This window comes from Biomphalaria glabrata, chromosome 7 (genome assembly GCF_947242115.1).
Source record: "Biomphalaria glabrata chromosome 7, xgBioGlab47.1, whole genome shotgun sequence".
Taxonomy (NCBI): Eukaryota; Metazoa; Mollusca; class Gastropoda; family Planorbidae; genus Biomphalaria; species Biomphalaria glabrata.
The window spans coordinates 17616218-17639632 of record NC_074717.1 but is presented as its reverse complement, the minus strand read 5'-3'; the positions used below and the strand labels follow the sequence as shown (position 1 = coordinate 17639632).

General features: G+C 32.8%; 1 protein-coding gene across 3 annotated transcripts; it reads left to right on the top strand.

Annotated features, from left to right (window-relative positions):
* The first annotated feature begins 95 nt into the window (after nucleotides 1–95).
* Nucleotides 96–23247, top strand: LOC106079316 (lipid scramblase CLPTM1L-like). 3 transcript variants are annotated; one of them, XM_013240464.2, is made up of 18 exons: nucleotides 96–158; nucleotides 6999–7195; nucleotides 7348–7442; nucleotides 7571–7751; nucleotides 9073–9215; nucleotides 9626–9701; nucleotides 9836–9953; nucleotides 10437–10531; nucleotides 11172–11256; nucleotides 11629–11732; nucleotides 12142–12207; nucleotides 13092–13142; nucleotides 14535–14617; nucleotides 16491–16525; nucleotides 17963–18018; nucleotides 18859–18903; nucleotides 19048–19163; nucleotides 20264–23247. In XM_013240464.2, exons 2-18 carry the CDS (start codon nucleotides 7040–7042, stop codon nucleotides 20349–20351), a joined length of 1593 nt encoding a protein of 530 aa, XP_013095918.2. In that variant the 5' UTR covers nucleotides 96–158; nucleotides 6999–7039; the 3' UTR covers nucleotides 20352–23247. The 3 variants fall into 3 exon arrangements, with proteins under 3 accessions (XP_013095918.2, XP_055892309.1, XP_055892310.1); XM_056036334.1 differs by lacking the exon at nucleotides 96–158 and adding an exon at nucleotides 447–492; XM_056036335.1 differs by lacking the exon at nucleotides 96–158 and having other exon boundaries at nucleotides 9076–9215.
* The last annotated feature ends 168 nt before the right edge of the window (nucleotides 23248–23415 follow it).

Sequence of the window (23415 nt, the reverse complement as noted above, 5' to 3'; positions counted from 1 at the left end):
AATATAAAAACCTTAATACTAGATTTAGGCTTTAAATAATTTCCAGTAATAGAAGATTTAACATTTTGAGAGACTAGTGATATATATAATATATATATATATATATACATATCTAGATCTAGGTTCTTTGGCTACCATTTGATTGCGGCATTGCCGGCGTAAGATAAGATTGTTGACTATAGATCTAGATCTATCTATAAACTATAATTATTATAATATTAAGATTTAGATCTAAGATCTAGTTAGTCTATAATAAATAATAATAATTATAATATGATTCTAGACTCTGACTCTAGTACTAGTCTGAGTAGTCTTACTAGATCTAGGACTCTAGAATATATAGTGTATACTCAGTATACACTTTAATTTTATACAGTACCCGTACACACACAGTTTTTGCTTTTTTTAATAAAAAAATTGTTTAGTTTATTGACAATTTCAGAATTTGTTGAGTCTAGGAGTCTTGCTAGCTAGGCCTAGCCTATGGCCTAGGTGAGATTTTAATGATTTAATGTTAAACCAATACTTTTGACTTTTTAGTTTTATATAATTTTACTCTAGAGTACTAGATCTAGATCTAGCTAGAGTGACTAGAGATACTAGATCTAGAATTCTAAATCTAGGACGACTAGGACCTCACTAGGTAATAGGTAGGAGTAGGGATGTGAAATAAAAAATTTATCAATTTTTCGTTAGTACATCATTAAAATACTTTGAAAGAACTTTCCAATGGCAATGGTGTATATGTATAAATTATGACTTTAAGTTGAACAGTTAGAAAGTTATGATTTTTTTTTTCTGGCGTTTTGACCTAGCATTGGTTGACATGGTCGACATGGAGCATGTAAGATGAGAGCGTCTCGCTCGCTCAGCCAGCGAGACACACCACCCGCTCAAAAAGTTAAAAAATTGGAATTGAATTTCGTAGAGGATAAATCTACTTATTATATAAGAAATTTAATTGTAGACATAGATCTAGTATTCGTAGTAAATTTCTAGCTCACAAATGTGATTTCATTTATATTTATGAACTCCACTTGTTTAGAATGTAAATATTGATGAAATAAACAAATTATCGGGTCTAGAGCTACAAGAAATGTCAGAGGGGTGTGGACAAAATGGCGGCTTTGTGATGGCAGAAAATAACAAAATATATAAAAGTGGGATCAAATCATCTGAAACAATTATTTTTCAAATTGGCTTTAAAATTATAAAAAAAAATAGATTGAACCATTAAAACTCTTTTAAAACTATTTAGACACATGCATAATTATTATATCTACTTTTTTAAAGTCCACATATGAAAAAGAAATGTTCCTCAATCAATATAAAATGTATCCATATTCACCCATTTTGGCAACGATTTCAATGGATTTAAAATCATAATCGATTTCAATCAAGGGTCTAAGTACAGAAAGTAAGAAAAACGAAACTCAAGTTTTGACGCCATTTTTTTACTTCTGGTTTTACGGATTTTCACATATTATCTACACTAGGCTAGTAGTAACGGTGACTAGGTCTAGATTCTAGTAACTGTTCTAATCTAGATTCTAGAGTCGATTAATCAAGATTTATCTAGTTTTGTCTTTTGAAATTAGAACTAAGTCTAATAAAACCCCTTCTTCAATAAAATAACAAACAAAAAAAATGAAGTGATTTACTGTTTTAGACTTATAGATATAAATGATTGTCACTGTCTATATCATATATATATTCCTTGACTTGAGGAGTTGAGCGTAGTCAAGAGGGATTTTGAGTTTCAAACCCCCTTCCAGAGGGTTTTGCATTTAAAACCCCCTCCAGCCCTCCAGGTGATTTTAAAGTTAAAACTACCAAAAGTCCAAAAGATGGTTTTGATAATAAAACTCTCATTTTCAAATTTAGTGCATCTGAATGCTCCTGTTTTAGGGTTATCTAACAGGGCTGCTTTCTTTTGCATCCCCTTCTTTATGGCTGCTTAATTTTTTTTGCTATTGGCGAGGTTAGTACCAGCACGCTCAGTTTGTTCTTTTGTCCATCCTGCGTGATTTTCTCAAAATATTTTTTATACATGTAGTCGTCAGAGTTCTCTGTTGGTATATCTTGTATGTTTCTTGGATCTTCACAAGCTCAGCATATAGGATGTTCTTAGGAATTCTTTCATCTGGCATGTGGGGGGACATATCCAATCCAACTTGGTCTTCTGTGTCAAAAAAGGATTGATACTTTGTGTATTGTCCAGTTTCAAAGTTCCTGATTTGAAACATGATCCTCCAAGAATTACACTTTATGCACATGAGCACCCAGGGAGTAGTCCTGATGCTGTTTACGAGGGCTCAGAGAGAACTTATAGGATGGGAAGTGCATGGACCACGGATAATAACAGCCTCATTCCACTCAGTGAAGAAGAGGATTAACTTAGGTATTGTATTATGCAACGTCCCAACAATTGACAGTGAAGAGGAAGAGAAGGATAACATTTACAACAGACTGACTACCATCATACTCAACAGACCTAAAAAGAGAAAGAGAGGGACAGCCCAGGTATACATGGCGCAGCGATTTGAAAGAGGATGGGCAAGACATGGGGACAGTTGGGGAGACTCCTGGAAGAAGCTGGTTGGTGGCTTATGTTCCATAAGAGACCACAGCAGAGATGACATGATGATGGCCAACCATGTACGTCTAATAATAGGCTTGCAGTTCTTCGCACTCTAAATGGTTTGAATATTAAAAAGTTCTTCACCATCTTCCAAGTCAAAACGTTGATTTGGAATATTAAAAAAAAAATGAGCAAGAGCATTATGAAACAACTGATTTTATTGGGTATATTGGTGATGAAACGCAGTTTATATCTCATTCCCTGCTCAGTCACAGTAAAATACGGAGCACTTGAATACATTTGTCCAAGCATATGAAATAAGAAAAGTGCCTTTATCTTTGAATCCCTCTGGGTATTTTATTAGGTTGTGTTTTTTTTTTGTATTTGTAAATTATGGTTCAGTGGTTTTGTTTTGTTTATTTGTTGCTACTTTTACTTTTTAGTCTTCTGTCCTGAAATATTTCTAAATTTAGTGAATTTACTAATGGTGTAACTGTAGTCAAATGTGAATTTATTCATTTGTTATACATCTCACGGCTCTATTTTGCATCTGTTCTAGTTTTCTTTACTTTTTCAAATGACAATGGTTATACTAACGGATGTGAGCTGGTGTGTCAAGACACTCAATAGGAGCCACAAGTCTCTTTATATCAATTCCTAAAGAAATGTATCGCAATTCATAGGCCTACTTATTTGACATCTCATCTCTGTCTGGGGTATAGGACACCAGCCAGCTGTCTCTTGTCCTTCTGGGCGAGAGGCTTGGCATCTGCATCCTAATCTCGGCGACATGTATTTCTGGACCATCTCTCTTTCTCTTTCCTTGGAGGTTCCAGAAGAGGACCTATCTTGTGATGTTGAATGCAGGATTGCAAAGAAATGTGGCATATTCATTGCTAACTTTCCGCAATCAGTCCATCTTGGCTCGCTGATTCTTAAGATGACGAGGTTGATGTTTCTCATCTTTGCTGCTACTGCAGTTTTCTCAGTCTCGTAAATGTTCCTGACGTTCCATTTACTGATGGTGGTGATGGTGGATAGTCCTGGCGTCAAACAGCTGGAGATCCATCTTCTTCCAGGTCCGCTGTTTGATGTTTCAAGCTCTTTATTGTTTTGGTTAAGTGCAATTTTTATGGAGTAGGCTACTTCCAAATATTTGAGATTTTTTTCTTCTCCTCGACTAAGCTAAGCCGAAATAAACTAAGCACCACCTCGAAAAAACTCTATTATAAAATGTCTTCAAAGCTGTGAGTTTTCTAGTTTGTTAACCTAGTATAAAATGCAAATGTTTATAGACGCCAACTAAATTAGGTAACTTTTGGTGTGCTTGGAGTGAATGGAAAAATTCCAATCAGGGCTGGCCTTAGCAATGCGCGGGGACCTGGACAGGTGTCTTGTACGGGGCCCTGAGTCGTAAGGGTAGGCTATATACATGTATACCGTACCACATCACGCTAACAGGCTAATCTGTCTCTAACGCTGTAACAATATCGTCGTGAGACATAACGTTAAACTGCACTCCTCTTTGCTTAGCTCAAAAGTGGCCTACTTCTTTTATATCACTGTTATCCTGGTATTTGAGTAGGTTCCTATCCGAGGATAAGCTAATTTGGCTCTAAGTTCCTCTAGACCTGTAGCCCAGATGGCCCGCTGTGGTTCAACCGTCTTGTAGTGCTGAGCTACCAATATAGGTCATCAACCTAGAGGGTCAGTCAGGGAGCTGCTGTTTCGGACACCAGTGTAGCCCTGGCAGGCTCATTCTGGACATCCGAATGGCTCGACCCCTTGTTGGGCTCGATGGCGGCTGGGGAGCACAAGTGTTAAACTACCACAATAGTTTATGGACAACAGAAAAAAAAACAACAACAAAAAACTACTTGCCCCAGATTTATGTCTTGGCAAGAATCAAAGAGAAAGGAGCCCCCACTTTGTGAGTACTGTGACTCTTGTCTCACTGCCCCAGATACCAGGATATTAGGGGGAAAATATTTTAGAGCACATAACTTAAAAACACTGTTTCGATAATGTTGACCCTTGGAAGGTACTGGGCTTTGTCCTGGAGGTGGAGTTGTTTGCGATTGATTTGATTTGTGATAGGACAGAGAGATTGTGAATATATAATATTTACAACAGATTGTTGTTGAATTAATAAATTTTTACCATTTTTAACAGTAAATAGATTGTGTTGTTAGTGACTTTACTATGTAGACTCTAGCTCTTGTGATATAATGGGGGATTGTGGGCACGACATGGCCGCACAATAAAATCTCTGATCACGGGGCCCCCCTCAGGCGTGGGGCCTGAGGCGGTTGCCCCACTTGCCACACCCTAAGGCCGCTACTGCTTCCTATATCTCTTCCATTTTCTGCTCGGCTCCTTCCAGAGTCTACAGTATATATGTGTTTTTTTTTTATGGCACTAACTCAGTGCAAGGATCAGATATCTGTAACTGTTTATAAAACTCTAATAAATATTGGATATGTGTAGGGGAAAAGTAAATGCGAATGTTCATTATGTTGGCCACATCTTTTTCTATCAGGGGGTGGAAGGGCATATACAGGTGAACTCTGATAATTTTCATATTCTAGATTTTTAGAATTTTTATTCTTCAAAAGGAAAACATTAGTCTACCCCTTTAAAAAAAACACTAAATAATGCTCTTGTCGCAAGCTTGTGATGTATTTTTTTATCTATACCTTACAATTAGGAGGTCCCTTTATCCAAGTATGTTGTCATTGTTTAGTGAACTAAGTGAACTTCAAAATAGATCACATTGTCTTTTTATTGTGTTTACTAAGGAATCACTGGGCACTGTCCTTGATCCAGTCTCTCGAAACTCTAGGCCAGCGATAATGTATCGAAAATAGTTAGCTATATGAATAGTTTATTAAATAATTTTTAGCTGATAAGCGCAATTACTAAATGAATAAAATATAACACTTGGACGGGTTGGATAGCAGACGTGAGAAAAAATATTGCGCTGAGACAACAGAGATATTTTTCGTCGGTTGCGGTAAGACACAAGACCGATGGCGCAGTAAAGCATGCGTATCAAATTAATATGAAATGGAGAAAATGTTTCAAATGACTATACAAATGGGATTTTTTTACAGCTTAAATAAACAAACTTTTTTTTTAATTATTCAAATAATTAGCTAAAAAAATAAATAAAATCTACATATCTCTCTCTAACCTATCTCTCTCTCTATTTATCTATCTATCTGTCCTCTCTAACTTATCTATCTAACTCTCTCTATATCTATCTATCCTCTCTATGTCTAACTTATCTAACTCTATCTATCTCTATCTTTACATCTTCTAGTTTAGGTCTACCTTTCATCTCTACATTCATTTAACCAATTAGGTTTAAGTGCAACTGCGAATTATTTTATTTACATTAATATAGCAATCACCAGCAATGAGCCTTTGTATTGTATAGCATAGCCTATGTCTCCTCTACTGGATTTAAATATTTAAAAAAAAATAGTTACATTTTAGTTAAAATGCCAGTAACTTCACGGTTGTCTGGTTTTAAGTTCAGAATGTGAAAGGAGGAGAGGTGAGCACACATGTTAGGCAACATACTACTCTTCATAAACATCTAGCTACTGTTATTGAAAACGCATGGATTTCAGATAAATATCTGCACTTATAAAGAAACCCATTAAGTTTAATTTAATTTTAAAATAAAATAAAGAATATGATGCACATATACAGAAACCTATTACGATTAGTTTAATTTAAAGTAATTACATTAAATTAATAATTTGATCCACTATAATACCCTTCTAAAAATAGATCTATAATAAAGCATTACAAATAAAAATAAAATAGTGTCTGCAAAAATATATGTATATAGGAAACCATACATTTGTTAAGCCTCACAAACAAAAAAAAAAAACAAATTAAAAAGATAAAGATTAATTCATTCTCATTATTTTTTTATAGCCTTTTATAATATTTTATTATATTATTACATAATATAGATCCAGAGTTTTCATGTCATTAGAGAATGACTTTATGTATCACAAACTATTACATGATACTACCGACACCATCAAGCTGGTGGTAACCTTGTGAGCTGATTACCACTTGCGTAACATTCTTCAAAAATTGTTCGATGGGAAGTTTTACCCCCATTTCTTCCAACAAAAGGAAAAGCAAAGCTTACTTAGACTTAGGTCCTCCTGTGCTGTTTGACGCATTGGGTGGCAAGCTGTCTCCACAAAGATCTGTCACTGGCAATGTCTGAAGCCTCCTCTTACCCTGGTGTCCATCGTTCTGAGGTCCTCCATGATTGATTTAAAATAATTAATGCAAAGTCACTTAATATAAGCTAGGCTTTTAAAAGTATTTTTTATATTTAACTTGTTAGTGTTGAGTACCAGCATTTTTAAAATTTTGGTTTCATTTTCAGATCTTTTCTGTTCCTGTTAAGTACCAAAACTAGATTCAATAATGTTGAGTGTGGTATTCACCAAACTGCTGCCTGCCATCTTTATAGGCTATATCTCCTACTCTGTATACACAATGTACACATTATTTGTACCTCCTGTCTGCACTCAAAAACATTTATGCATTAAACCATATTTATCTAAGTCACCAAAACTTGGGGTAAGCCTTTTTTTTTTATGTGTCAAATTATTAAAATAGAATAGCATTTAATCTATAGGCTCTATTAATAGGCTGTTACATTGTTGTTATGATAAAGTCAAAAGTATTTTTATGTAGACATCATAATTGGTTCTCTTTAATTTCTTTAAAAGCTTCAGATCTCAACATCTCTCAGCACAAATCCTAGAAGCACCATGACAACCGTCTGGAAAAATGAAGAATTCTCTATAGATCAGAATATTGAAAAGTATGTTTGATTCATTCATTAGTTTCTTGAAACTTATTTAAAGTGTGTGTGGGTGTGTGGAGGGGGGAGGGAGGTTAAGGGTTGTTGTACATTTTCTGTATGGAAAAAAAATTAATTTGTTTCTACAGATCTTTCAATGTAAGCATTCCAAAATCAACTAGAAATAATGGCACATTATACGTACATGCTTTTTTATATCTTCGGGGTCAGTCACCAGAAACTTCATTTATTTCACATGATGTATCAGAGATTACTACATTTTCTATTCCACAAGATTCATTTGTTAATTTACTCAGGAGTAACAGTAAGGTAATATATCAATACTTTTAATACACCTTATTAAGAAAGAATTCTATAATGTTTCTAAAGTAAAACAAATTCATTGATTGTTAAAGCAATATTTTTTTTTTTATCAATGATTTTTTTAAGGGCAACAATTATTAACAGAAGTCACTTAATCATATACAGTATAATTCATTAATTAGCTTTATCAGACTGAAAAAAAAAATTTTTTTAATGCAATAATAGTCAGGAAAATTCATAAATGCTAAAATTAATTCATCTTTTTAGCAAATAAACAAATCCCACTTGAATTCATTTTAAAAAAAAACAACACTTTACTAAACACATCCCAATGTGTTTCTACAGTAAGAAAGCTAATAATGTCTCAGTGATGACTCCCATCTATTTGTGGTGTAAATATTTTTGCTATTGCTTGGGGGACAGCATTTGAAAATGTACTGATTCTATCAGTCAGCCAAACTGCAGAGGAAAGTCAACATTTGATTCAAGTGGTCACCATAGTGGTCCATAGGCACAAGCTAGTTCTGATAGTGCCATTAATACTCTCAAGACATACAAACTGAACGGGGTATTAAAATCCAGGACTAAATTACAACAGATCATTAGGTTGGCAACTAAATCATAAGATGTTTACTAATAATAGTAGATTCTACTGCACTTTTTGCTGATTGTTTATGAACACAATTCAGAATGTCCTGTGTTGTGACTTATAAAGTGAAATGAACAGTAATCTCTCCAATAGAGAAATACAAATAGTTTAACTCAACACATCGCAAGCCTGGTTAGGCCAACACATAAAGAAATATCCATTAAGCTGCTAAGGAAACATAAAGAGAAACATAACTTGAGAAAAAAACAACATGATCACTAATATAGCAAATATCAACACCTTAATAGTATTGATGCTCAACACAGGTATTAAATAGAATAGGAATAGGATAGAAATATTGTTATCACTATAACTAGATTGATCTAGGGAACATGCGTAGGACATAATCATCTTTTTTGAAGTAACATCATTTTTTTTAAGATAAGAAGATAAAAAATAAAGTTTAACTTTGGCCCGCACTTTTAAAAATCAACAACTTTATTGGAAGGTTTAATCATGTCAAGCATTATTTTTATATTACCTGCAGTATTTGTTTGTCTTTCTTGCACATTGCCACTCCATTAGCCAAATTTGGATTCTTAAATAGATAACATATATTCTTTTCATTGAATATTTTTCTTATTTTAAAGCTCAACCTTAAATAGAAGTCATAACTGTTCTTAGAGTATTTCGACATATGTGGGTTATTTTTTTTTAAACCAATTTTGTTTTTCTCAGGAGAATTCTACAAAGTTTAAATCATCCTTGAAATCTGAGAAACCATATGTACATTGGAGACCAAAATTAATCCTAAATATTCTTGATGAAACGGTTGAACTTGATCGTACCAAAATTCCTGGAGAAATGTTTCATAGATTTAGGTCTGTATTCAAACATTTGTATACTTTCTATTTCTCTATACAATATCATATAATCTGTTGATACTTTCTATTCACATTTCTATGTAAAATCTATTAGAGACCTTGACATATTCATGTTAGCATTTAACATAGATCTATCCATATTTGAAGAGCACTTATGAAAAAAAAAAGTCAAGTCAAACACTTTTACTACTTGATATTTTCAATAAAAAAGTAGTCAAAGTATGTTGGACCTTGAACTATTCAAAACTCACCTTTTTATTGACATTTTACTTTTAACAGCTCATTCACATGTAATAAAGTGTCAGAAGATAAGGCATATTGCAAATTAGATTGGTTTAATTTTTCATGATTTAAAGCAAAACTATTCAAGTTACTTTGTTTTTTAAGAGGATCCACATATTTTTCAGACTGACTCAAGATGGAAAGTTTTATTATCCTAGTGTGTTTATTAATGAATTTGGCTATCGAATTCAAGATTTATTGGTAACTAACTGTTAGTTTTATTTTTCAATTGAACTGTTTATTGTTTGTGGTTTTATAATGGATACTATTGTACCTCTTCATTTATTTATAATGCCATTTTCAATGTTATTAACCTCTTCCTATTTTATTTTTAGCTCATAGAAAAAGATTCTTCATTCCAGCCTTTGACTATATTTTATTATCCTTTATCTTTTGGTAAAATGAGATTGTTAATCAACATTGGACATTCCTTTACAAAACTTAGAGAATTAGGTTTGTATTCTTCATTTTCTGCTAGTTTTCATGTTACTATAGTAGCTTAATATGCTTGATGCACTCTGCCTTAATATTTTTTTAAAGACTCATGCAGTAGGGAATCAGGGATATTGTTTTCATTTTGCTTTTTGGTATTCAGTTCAAATGTAATTTCAAATAAAAATTTCAAGACTCATTGTAATAGAAACTCAAGCTCTCAGATCAACAACCTAGTGATTAATGTTACATAGATCATATAAATATAGTACCATTAAATAGCACTTTTGATTCTCAAAACCTATTCCAAATAATTATTGCCCCAATGGTTATTTTCTCACTGTGCCATTACTGAAGGTGCTTTTTATCCATCTGAAAATTTAGTTAAAAAATAAAAAATCACAGCAAATTTTGTTTCATATTTTAAAAATAAAACTTCAGTTTTTAGTGACATACTTGTTTGTTATGATTTTATATTTTATTTTCTTGATTTTAATTTTGTAGGTTTTACAGAGAAAGACACTGATGAGATAAAAAGCATTTTTATGGATAACCATTTGTATATTTTACTTTTGACATTTACAATAGCTGCTTTTCATGTGAGTAGGTTTGAATTTTATTTCACTTCTTTATTTCATTATCCTAGGCTTACACATTTCTGCATTTTAAATATTCAAACATAAAGAACATGTTTCACTTGATAGCATGGCTTTCTGTTTGTGTAGTTTGTGATGGTCTATAGTTGAAAGTTTACCCTGCAGTAGATTAGGGCTAACATCAGAGTATGTGCTAAGAGTATGTAGCATGCAAGGTTTTCATCTGTATTCATTTGTATCTGTATTCATTATCACTTGTTGGTTGTCACATAAAGGAAAGAGATGCTTTTAGTTGTGTGTAGTCTGTCATGTTTAGATCTTAAAAACTAGAACATCTATTGAAAATCTGATCTCACTATATTTTGTGGCTTGCTAAGTTTAGGTACATTTAAGTTTAGGTACATTAGCTACTTTTTTTCTTTTAAAAACGAACCATTTAATTAAAAAAAATTAATGCAAGTCAATTTTTGGTTATAGTTAGTTTGTAGCTCATAGATTCTGCTATTCTTGCTGAAAATGTTTAAACCTGTCTATGTATCTGCATTTGGGACCCATGAGTGGACCTGTTGGTGGGGCTTCTTGAGTCTGCGTGATAACAAACTCTCTTTGTATTATTGTTTTTATTTTATCTTTTTGATTTCAGATACTATTTGACTTTTTGGCATTTAAAAATGATGTTATGTATTGGCGTGAGAAAAAAAATATGGTTGGTTTATCAACAAGGGCAGGTAATTGTAATGATTCAATATACTTTAAAAACATACATTATTACAAAAAAAAATCTCAACCCTACAAACTAAATATTTATGGTGTATTAAATATGTTTTTAAAAAAAGTCATTCAAAAGATGATGTGATGTAAAGCAAAGTAGAAATGAAAGGTTGTGATAGTATGCAATGAGTGACTTAGGGTTTCTCTTGTACATCACTACCATGAGATTATTTCTAGGATCAATTTTTAAATTACTAGTAAAGCCTCTACCAAAAAGGTACAGTTTATGCTACAGAAAGTGTCTTTTGAATGACATATGTTAATGAACTTGTTTCAAATGGTTCAAAACACTTAAAGCTAATAGCTACTTCTTTCTTTGAATCTTTTAGTTATATGGCGCTGTGTATCTACTGCCATCATATTTTTGTATTTAATGAATGAGAACACTAGCCTTCTTGTTTTGATACCAACTGGAGTGGGCATGCTGATTGAGGTAATTTTTTGTGCTCATGCTTTTCTCTCTAATTATTTCATGATTATGAAAAGGAACTATTAAAAACTCTATGTAAGACAAAGGGTATTGTGTCTGAGTTGCTAAACACTGAACCCTGTGGTCACAAGTTCTGATTCCAATGAGGACTAGGATTCTTAACTTCAGGATTTGAAGGATGTCCTTATCTCCACTCTTTCTACAAATAAAGAAAGTAAAGGAAGTTGGTTATTGTGGTGGACTTTTGATTACTGACAGTAGGACATAGAAACCAGATAAGATGTGCATCGTGATGGACTGCAAGGTCTGAAAGGGGAATCTCTTACCCTTATAATGTCTGATGTAAAGTATTTTAAAAAATGTACTGTTAAAGCTCAGACTCAATTGTTATTTTTTTCTTCTCTACATACAGCTTTGGAAAGTATCTAAAGCTTTGAAAGTGAAAATTCAATTCAATGGCCTTATTCCTTCATTTATTGTAAGTATAGTTATCTTTTTTTTTTTAGACTTTTTTGCTAATTTTATGTTTACACATTTTTCAATAGAAAAGTAACAAAAATTTTTAATTTCACTCAGTTTTCAGATATTGTTGAAATGGTAGCTTTTGTTAGTAGCATAATAGGAATTTATCAAATAACTAAAGTAGAAATATGCGGCACACTACTGAAGACAGATTATGATTGCGATGTGACATTAGAATATTATAGCAACTTGATAGAATAACAATATGTTGGGCTTCTATAAGAGTGTATCTAGTTACTGACAGAGCAGTCTGAGTTCACTCTGTAATTGAGAATAAACTTTCTGTTCATTTATACATTTGTGTTAGTCAATTGTATTTAGCTTTTTACTTTGTAGTGATCTTATGAAAACTGTAGTCAGATCTTACAGAGCTTGTATCAAGATCTACTAGATACAGTAAACATCATTACAGTACAGGACATTACATTTGAAAATAAAACTCTAGTAAAAACTGAACAATTTGTAACAAAAATTGAACAATTTAGAAAGTTATAATCTTGTATAAAAAATATTGAACCTTCATAGGTTTATTTTGAAGTCATTCTAGATATTTTGAAATATAAAGAAATATCATTTAATTTTCCATTAGCCCAATTAAAATACACTGACAATTTTTATATAATTAATGATATTTTGTAATGAAATCAAAACTAATGGAAACATATAATCAAAACTTTTTATGTAAAAACATTAGTGAGCTGAGCATCCCATGTTATTTCAGGAAAAAAAAAAATTTTTTTAAATATTCTTTTGGGATTTTTATTACTTTTATATTTTTCTTCCTGTGAAGTCTGTTTAAGCCTAGTACTTACTCATTGTTACATGAGTGATTTCTTTCAGTTTGATGATACAAATGAAAAAGAGAAAGAAACAGAATCTTTTGACTCTCAGGTTTGTTTTCCTAATTTTGTCTAATGTTTTTATTTTATTGCTTTGTATAAAAAATCTTGCAAAATGCCAAAGAATGCAAACATATTTTTTGCTGATGTTTTTGTATATTTTTTTATTTAGAAAAAAATCAGGAAACTATGAACTTTTTTTGTGTTAAAAACCATGTCAAATGTATTTTGTTTATTTCTTCATAATGTAATTCTAAACTACAGAAAATACATCAGTCTTATTGTACACATTTTATCTATTCTATCATCTGTTCTATTATCCTCAAATCTCTTCCAGTCTAAAAGCAAATAAATCATTAACATTTTCTTTTGTATTGTTCCACAGTAATAAGCTGTTCTTATGATTTATACTCAACTATATATTTTTTACAGCACATTTATCTTTTGAGCTACATAAAAGCTTGATATGTAGTAGTTTCTAACTATTTCAAATGCTGAAATATTATTATCCATTAAGGCATTTTTGGCTCTCACACAGTCAAAATCTTTGGACCATGTGGTAGTGTTTGCAGTTTTGATGCGGAGACCATGGCAGTCTGTGAAGCCTTAAAAGTCATTGACTCTCAACTCGGCGAGGGACATTTGAGGGCAACACAGATTGTTGTGGTCACTGACTCAAAATCGGTACTACATGATTTGCAAAGCCCCGGACCATGGCCCCCCAATATCAACACTGTCATCATGGCTTCACATAACATCAAACAACGCTATGGCACCCCTGTAATAATGCAGTGGGTACCGAGTCACATAGGTGTGACTGGCAACACAATAGCAGACTCTTTGGCCCACCAGGGAGGGCAAATTCCACCCACTGATCAGGCTGTAAGCTTTCATCAAGCCCTGGCTATAATACAAAAAACAGAAATGGAAAAGTGGTTTGAGTGCTGGGACAAGTCCCAAAAAGCCCGTGGAGACTGGGAGCGCATGAGGCGCCCTGACCGCACTTCCCCGTGGTGGAGGCTGTCCAGGCCTGAGCAAGCTATTATAGCACAGTGCAGGACAGGCCACTGTCCTGTTGGCTCATATTTCTCGCGGCTATGGCCAAATTTCGATTCACGGTGCCCTCGCTGCAGGGAAGAAGAGGAAACCGTGCCTCATATTCTGTTTGACTGCCCCAGACTTGCTGATCTCCGTCTCGACAGGTCTGGGAAACCCAAAATTCTCGACCTGTATGGCGACATTCATGCACTACGCAAGACAGCAGGGTTTCTGTCCAGGGCTTTTGCAAGAGAGGATTTGAGCCTCTCAAGCCCTCACTCTAATGGAGTTTGATGATGATGATGATGATGATTAAGGCATTTAAATATATGTTTTAATATTTCGGCTTTATTTTGTTATTTTGCTTTTCATTTCTCTAACTATTTTTACCTTTATTTTATTTCAGGCCATGAAATATTTGTCCTATGTACTGTATCCCCTGTGTATAGGTGGAGCAATCTATTCTTTACTATATGTGCAACATAGAAAGTAATTTCATTTTTTTTAAGCATGATTAACTTAAACAAACTCTTTAGGACAAAAGTGTTATCAGCTTATTAAGTTATTACATAGCTCACTTTATCATGGTCACTCTAAGTTATTACTTAGCTCACTTTGTCATGGTCACTCTAAGTTATTACTTAGCTCACTTTGTCATGGTCACTCTAAGTTATTACTTAGCTCACTTTGTCATGGTCACTCTAAGTTATTACTTAGCTCACTTTGTCATTGCCACTCTAAGTTATTACTTAGCTCACTTTGTCATTGCCACTCTAAGTTATTACTTAGCTCACTTTGTCATTGCCACTCTAAGTTATTACTTAGCTCACTTTGTCATTGCCACTCTAAGTTATTACTTAGCTCACTTTGTCATTGCCACTCTAAGTTATTACTTAGCTCACTTTGTCATGGTCACTCTAAGTTATTACTTAGCTCACTTTGTCATGGTCACTCTAAGTTATTACTTAGCTCACTTTATCTTTGCCATCATCCATCCATCCATCCCAGTGGCGCTACAGCCCATGGAGGGCTCTGACCTGCTTTAACACATCCTTCCATTCAGATCTCTCCTGGGCCTTTTGTCTCCACGTCCTAACCCCAAGCTGCTTCAGATCTGCTTCCACATCATCTATCCATCGCAAAACAAAAATCATGTCCTTTTCCAGGCCTAGGTCGTTTTCCGTTGAGATCTGTCCAGGTTTTCTTGTGTGTATTAGCTTTTGTAACAGTATTTTTTATATGACAGAGTTGTTAGCCCATTCATAACCATCTGGGGGGCTGCCCCTTTCAGCTCTCTGGATAGCTGCCTTTATTTTCGGGTAAGGTGCCCTAGCCTTTGTGGATCCCTCCACTTCCTGCAAGGCAGCAGGTTTGATTTTGGTCCACCCAGGGTATTTTATTTCCCCGGTACCCACCGGTAGCCACTCTACATTATTACATAGCTCACTTTGTCATGGTCACTCTCTGTGCTGTGATGGCTTGTCACATCTCTCTTTTCCATGCTTTTAATAGCAAGTGAAGTAATTTGAGTTTTATGCTAGAAAGCTTTTCTTTTTCATTGAGAAGGATTGATGATATTTATTTTGTAGCCTTTGGGAGGAAGGAATTTCAAATGAACACTAAAAGGAGGCCAGGCCTCACTGAAAACTATAAGACAGGCTATTCTGCAATGACAAATATGTATGAACTAATAATAAGGCATTATCCTTGATTCCAAAGATTAAGTGTTTTACATGACCACGCAAACCCAGTTGGGACCTACATATTGTGCCTCATGTAATGCAGACAAAGCTGTTGTTTGCCAGGGTTCTATTCTAAGGATGGATAGAATATAAATCTTGAGTAATGATTTCATTCTCTTTGATGAAGCCTTACATTTCTTATTATATTTGGAAGCGTGGTAGAGAACTTGAACTTGGCTTGTCTTGGCTACTTATGTACGGGGCTTGAGGTTTGACACCCGACTCGAGCAGAGTTGTATTTACCAAGCACCTAAGGCAGCATGGATTCTCCCCCCCCCCCAACTGTTCCACAAATAAGATTGGACCAAAGCGCTCTGAGCATGCTATAAGCATGATAGTAGCGCTATATAAAAGCTATAATTATTATTTTCTATTGTTTGTTGCAAATAGTACCCAAGTCTGCTGGGATCAGTAAAAGAGCATTTATAATATGAAATTAAATTTTTTTTCTCTCTTCCCTCCGAAATAAGTTTATCTATTTTCTTTTTAAAAATGTGTCATTATTGACTGTTTTTATCATTGATTTCCTTTATGTAATCATTAATTTTAATTAATTGATTAATTTTATCTAATCATTGATTGATTTCCTTTATGTAATCATTGATTGATTTCTTTTCTAGCTGGTATTCATGGAGCATTACTAGCCTTGTGAATGGTAAATATATCAACTAATATAAACACAAAAATTTAATTGATTAAACAATTTACACCCCATACAAACTCTAATTTTATAACTCAAGTAACTAGTAATCATTGGTACATTTATACAGACAAATAGTCACTAAACAATTTAAACAAACAATAGTCACACAGCTATATTTAAAGATGAATTAAAACATGTAATCATTTGAATTAAAGGAAAACTCTGAAATATTGACATATTTAAATTCTGCGTAAAAAGTTGTAATAATAAACATTTTATCATTTTTTATTTAAATACTTAGAAACATTTATATTTAATAAATTAGTAAATTCTTGACATCTAAAAAAAATGAGTTTTTTTAGATTTAGTTTTTAAGCTAGGCATACGTCACTTCCCTCAACAATACTGAAAGCAAATCGAGATCAAACCAATTGTATTGCTTCATTCTTACAGTGGTTGCTAGGCTTAGTGATGGCTGCCTGGTCGTGCGGTTTGCGCGCTGGACTGTCGATTAGATTTATTGATGGTCCCGTGTTCAAACCCTGCCCGTTCCCATCCCCGTCATCCTGCGGGAGGTTTGGACTAGGAAGTAAATTATCTTCAACTCTGAAGGAACATCCGAAGCATGTAAAACATTTTACAAAAAACATTTTACAAAGTGATAACCTAGTCCATAGCTACTGTAAATGTATATAGATCTAAATGTATTAGAATAACTCGAGAAAAAAATATTTTCATCTACACCCCTCCCTGTTCCAAAAAGTAAATAGATCGTGTGTCTGACTGATTCTAACAAACTGATCAGTGTAAGGCTAGCCTAGACTATCGTAATGGATGACAAGACAACCAAGTGATAGTGTTTGTTGTGTGGTCAAGCCAGAAAATACACACTGCTATGGTTAGTCAAACTTGTAGATCTACATATTTTTTTCTTTGCTTACAAGATCTAATTGTAAACTTTACTTTATGGCTTTCTGTTATACAGTAAGTCAATAAATTAAATTAATAGGTTTGTATGACGTCACATAGAAACCCAGTGAAAATCCAGATGTTTTAGATGCGCAGAAAATTTCATCAGAAAAACATCAATTGTTAAGTTAATATTGAAAATAAAATAAAAAGAATAATATATACAATTTCTGTAAATCAAAACACATATAAAATATTGTCAAAACCACCAGAGTTTCTTTTTAAAGAAAAAATCACTTTTAAAAATGAGCTACATGTTGACACTTATCCAGATATAGATATAGTTATTAACATTGTAATCAGACAAGCTAATAATTAATTGTACAAACATCTAAACCAACAAGTAGTCCTTTTTTTTCTTATAAAATAACAAACAGTTAAGGTAGCTAGTAATTTCTTGAGTTTCTCTTCTTATACTCTATTTGTTTATAACCATAATCAATCCAACATGATACAATTCTACATATTTTCTATTTACAGGAGTGTATGCTTTTGGCTTTCTCTTTATGTTACCACAATTGTTTGTCAATTATAAGGTTGGTCAGTTTTATAATGATGTTGTGTGACTCCCTAGGGTTAGTCAGTTTTATTATGACCTTGTGACCCCTTTATATAAGATAGATCAGTTTTATAATGGCATTGTGTGACCCTCTTTATATGGTTGGTTTTATTATAACCTTGTGACCCTCTGTTATAAAATGTGTCACACTGTACTGCAAGGTCTCATCTGTGTCAATCAAAGAAATCATTCTTTTATATCCAATAAAAAAATGTTTGTAATTAGTCTGTACAAAATAAAAGTATTTCAATTAAAAAACAACAGAAAGTGCAGGATTGCTAAGGAATTTTCAGTCTTAAAAATGCTATTAAACAATTCAAAACAATTTTAAAATTTCTCTAAGAATAATTACCAAATTAAATTTTTAATATGATTCATTTCATCCTAATTTGTTTAACTACACCTTGCAAATGTTGTTCTTCCTGAAACAAAAAGTAATGCCATGTTCAGATCATTGTAGGCTTCTGTTGTTTGATATACATAGGAGTTCAATATATTTACATGTGTATATCTTCACTCATCACCTAACATTTGATACTTTTTAGGCCCTAAAGCATTGTGGATATGTATGTGCAATTGAACTGACAAAATCAAATAGCAAAAAACAATTTATTGTCTTTAGAAACAATGACACATGCAGAAAAGAAACATTTGTTTGAAATGAATGTAGCCAAATTTAAAGTCAATCCTATTTGATTCTCTCTATTCTGTCCATCCTTATGACCTTTAAACCAAAAGTTTGGTTCCAAGTCTCATAAATTGTTTCCAGTTCTTGGAAAATACAAACAATTTAACAATTTATTATTCTTTCTTTCAGTTGAAATCTGTTGCTCATTTACCTTGGAAAGCTTTTATGTATAAGGTATATTATATTTGTCTAGATATTTTTAGTGTATTTTAAAAATAATATTTATTACTATTTCTTACATACATTTTTTAAATTGATTAAGTGTTTATTTATATAGCATATTGTTTGATGTGTTTATTATTGTTTGCTATTTTCAAGGCCTTCAATACATTCATAGATGATGTATTTGCTTTTATCATCACCATGCCAACAGCTCATAGGTTGGCATGTTTTAGAGATGACTTAGTTTTTGTTCTTTATCTGTACCAGAGGTGGTAAGTTGGCACTTACTAATTGTAATTTTATTTGCTAGTAAACTACATTTAATTGTAGACATATTCCTTAAAAAGATAAACATTTATTTAAGGAGGTTGAAAAAATCTTAATATTCTTTTTTTTTTTTTTTTCCTTTTTTGTTTTTTTTAGCGGAGCTGCAAGGGGAATAGATGCTATTAGTTTGTGTGGTCTGTCTGTTTGTCCGTCCATCTATCTGTCTGTCCCATTTAGATCTCATAAACTAGAAAAGATATTGAAAATCCGACATCATGATATTTTAGATCATTTCAAAGTTCTGATGCAACGGCTACTTTATTCATTTTTCAAAGTGAAAAATTTAATTTTTAAAATCAACTATGCAAGCAGTTTTTTTTTCATAAAAATTAACCATTTACAACTTTTCACTATTAATAGTAAAAAACAGGGAGACTATTAAGTAAGGGAGGTGAATTCTTACCATATGTTAAAGTTATTTATGTAAACGATTTTAGTTTTTGTCGAAAATATTTTTCTTAAATTCTATTAAATTTGTAATACTAACTACCTATATATATAAAAAAAAAGTTAAGTTTTTTTTTTTAAAAGAAAAAAATCTATTTAGTATGCATATAAATGGAAAATAATTTAAAACAATTAATAAGTAGTGTTTTATATTATACACATGCACTGCAATGATACAGTTACAGTCTCCAGCACTTAGCTAAAGAGAAAACATGATTAAAATTTTCTGATATTGTTTTTAAATAAATATTTTCCCATATGATGATGAACTGCAACTGCCCATGATTGTCGACTCTCCAAATAGCCTGTTATGTTTTTATTTTCTTCTGCCTGTTTTTTTTTTATTTTTGTAAATTAAGTTGCAAATACATTGGCAGTAAACCAAAAAGCAAGTAGATTTTTTTAAAACACATAAAAGCTATGTGAATGAGGCTAAATTTTGGAAAGCCTGTCTGTTGGATATATTGTTTGCAATATTAATAGCATAAATTTATACAAAAGATTGGTTATTAACCAGCAACACTTATAAAAGTTAAAACAGGACCTAAGCATTTATTTTAGCCTTTTTTTATTATTGTAACAAAATCTTGTTTTTCAGGCTGTATCCTGTAGATAAAAGTCGAACCAATGAGTATGGCATGTCCTTCACAACAGAGGAGGCTAAAGAAAAAAAGAAAACTCAATAAATTGAAGAGCTTCCAGAAATCTGATTCCTTGCTGCACTTGACTTTCCTCAGCAACAGAATTGATGAAATGTTAATACTATTACTAACATGAAAACTGTTAAATCCAAAATTAATTTTAAAATATCAATTCTATGTAAAAAAATAAAAAAATTTAAATGTGTATTTTATGGTGTATGAATGTCAGAACACAAGTTACCTGCCTTGAATTAAGTAACCTAGACCTTCAGATTTTGCTGAACAACTTCCTTGACCTTTGAATAAATATCATGGTTGTATATTTTTGTTGCTCAAAGATAAAACCATATTACAAAAAAAAAAATGGTGGTAAATTCCAATTTTTTATTTTTACAAATGTTTATAAGCTATCACAGATGTTTCACAAAATTTGTGTCAAATCTGATGGATTTCTTCTCAGGATAGACTTTTGAAAAAGAAAAATGTGTGTTGTCACTACTATTGTACACTTGTATGATGGTGTTGTTTTTTTTCTGACATTTTGGTTCATTCAGGCTTTTATTGTCATTGCATATTGTATTTTATGGCATTGACTTTAATTTTTTTTTTTTCTGAAAATATTTTATGAAGCATAATACACATTGAATTTATGAGGGCACTGCAGCATGTATTGAAATGCTAAATTGCTATATTTTTAAACATGTCAAATTTCTTTAATGATTTACTGAATTGAATATGCCAATAATCTCTTTTGTCATGATTTTTTTTTATTAAAAGAATGAAAACTGCAGTCAAACTACATTATTATATGGTAGTATGAATCTTGAATTTATTTCACTTTTTCAATGTTAAATGATTTTCAATTTGGCTCATTCAAACACGTATTGATTTCAATTAATTTTGTTTTTCTTGTCTTCCCTTACTAAAATAGAAGCACTTAATACATTACTACAAAGTAACCTCCCAGATTGTATAATATAACAAAGAAAAGAATTAGAAGTAGCATTTACCTTTTTTTTTTGTATAGATTACCCTTATTTGTCAAACAGCATAAGAATTACATGATATTGAATCCCCTTGAAGAACTGAAGTCTTGAGAAGTGTTATTTCAAAAGGAAAAGGCTATGACCTTTGCTTTGGTTCAATGTTGAGGCCAGCACAAGGACCAAACATTCCTTAACTCTAGTCAAGTTTATGTTATAGCTGAATAATACAATTTGTCTTAACCAGGACTGGAACATTAGGAAGTGATATAACTGGTAAATGTTAATGTCTGTATAAACATTGGTTTATCTTTTCTACTTGACCTGCTTACGGTTGGACATTGAATGAATTGAGTCCATTGCATAGGCAATTTTGGGATTTAAAAACCACCCCTCCAGAGGATTTTTCAGGTTAATTGCAGACCTGTTCATTCAATACAATCATTGAGGTTCAACTCTACCCCAAATTAGGCATTTCACTCATTGATTTGTTTTTCTACTGGTCGCTGGGTTCCATTAATTAATTGTAGTGAATAGCGGATTTGATAATTGACCTACAGTTTTTTAATAGAAGATTAGGAGGATAATTTACTGTAGACACCTCAGAATATGCATTTTTAAAAATTTCAAATACAGGAAATAATGCTTGGTGCTTAGGCTCTGCTTTAGACCCCGCTAGGGTGGCGCTCACCTAGACCCACTAGCTGGCAAGGGAGAGGTGTCTACTGTTTGGATGTAATGAAGTTTAATTATGTATATTTATTTATATATATGCATGTGTGTTTAAAGGAAAAAAAAATTACCCACCACCCACAAAAAAACTCATGGCTACACCCATAGTCTTAGACTTAGGTCCTCCCGCGCTGTTCGGCGCATTGGGCGGCAAGCTGTCTCCATAATGATCTGTCACTGGCAATGTCTGAAGCCTCCTCCCACCTGGTGTCCACTGTTCTGAGGTCCTCCATGAAGGTGTGTCACCAGGTAATACGAGGACGTCCCTGTTTGCGCTTTCCTCGTTTTGGCTTCCATGTTATTGCAACTCTTGGTGTAATTCATTTTGACGTAGAACATGTCCCGCAAACCTCATGCGACGCTCAGTCACAACCTCACTAAGTGTTAGACTTCCAGTTCGGCATAGAATTTCCTTGTTTGAAATCCGGTCTGTGTAACTGACTCCCAAAATCCGTCTCAGCCATCTCTGTTGAGCCACATTTAGTCTTTTCTCAATTTTGACAGATGACTTCCACGTCTCACATGCATATGTAGCAGTTGGAATGACGATTGTGTTGAGAAGGTGTATTTTTGTCTCGAGTCCAATGGCTTGGCTAGTCCAAATAGGCTGCAGCCTTTGGAAAATGCTCCCTGCCTTTCCTATTTGGCACGCTACATCATGGTAAGCAATTCCATCATTTGTTATGATGCTGCCAAGGTACGTGAACTTGTCCAGCTCTTCAAGCTTTGACTCGCCAAGTCTGACGGGGACACCCATAGTAAAAGTTAATAATATAAATACCTTTTATTAGTAATTGCATTAAATAATAAATTATATTTGTATACTCATAAGAGGGAATGTTTCAGGACAAGTCTGAAATGATGAAGTCTGTTCATCTTTATCCCACATCTATCCACTGAGTCTGATCCTTTCTTCTCTTTGAACCAGGCCTCAATGTGAATGTTTTATTTAACAAATATGGGAGAATATAAAGACATTTCTTTGATCATTTGTTTGACCTTTTCTTGACATAACAAAATAGTTGTAATGAACTTGTGCTCAAACATTTTTTTTTCATTTTATTATCTTGCAATTATTTATTCATTATTATTTATTCATTGGCTTGACTCATTTTTTTTCTTTTTTTGGTTAAAGAAAATTTTAAAATATTTTTTCTATTGAAAAGCTACATTTTTTTTATTTGTATGTTAAATAAGAAATTATTGATTAAATTGATTAAGATGAATTAATAATTGTTGTTTTTATTTTGTTAGGACCAGATTTCTATTGAATTTTATTTTTTAATTGTGATCAAGTAACCTCCAATAATACTGTCTGACTTGTACAAACATCATACAACTTAAGTTTAATTTTACCCCTATATGTATGCTAGTGTTTTTTGTTCTCAGTTATG

Coding starts and splice junctions, on each gene's coding strand:
- LOC106079316 (XM_013240464.2), top strand. CDS start 7,040: ATGTTGAGTGTGGTATTCACCAAACTGCTGCCTGCCATCTTTATAGGC. Junction 11,733..12,141: donor GAGTGGGCATGCTGATTGAG/GTAATTTTTTGT, acceptor CTCTACATACAG/CTTTGGAAAGTATCTAAAGC. Junction 14,618..16,490: donor CTATATGTGCAACATAGAAA/GTAATTTCATTT, acceptor TTTCTTTTCTAG/CTGGTATTCATGGAGCATTA.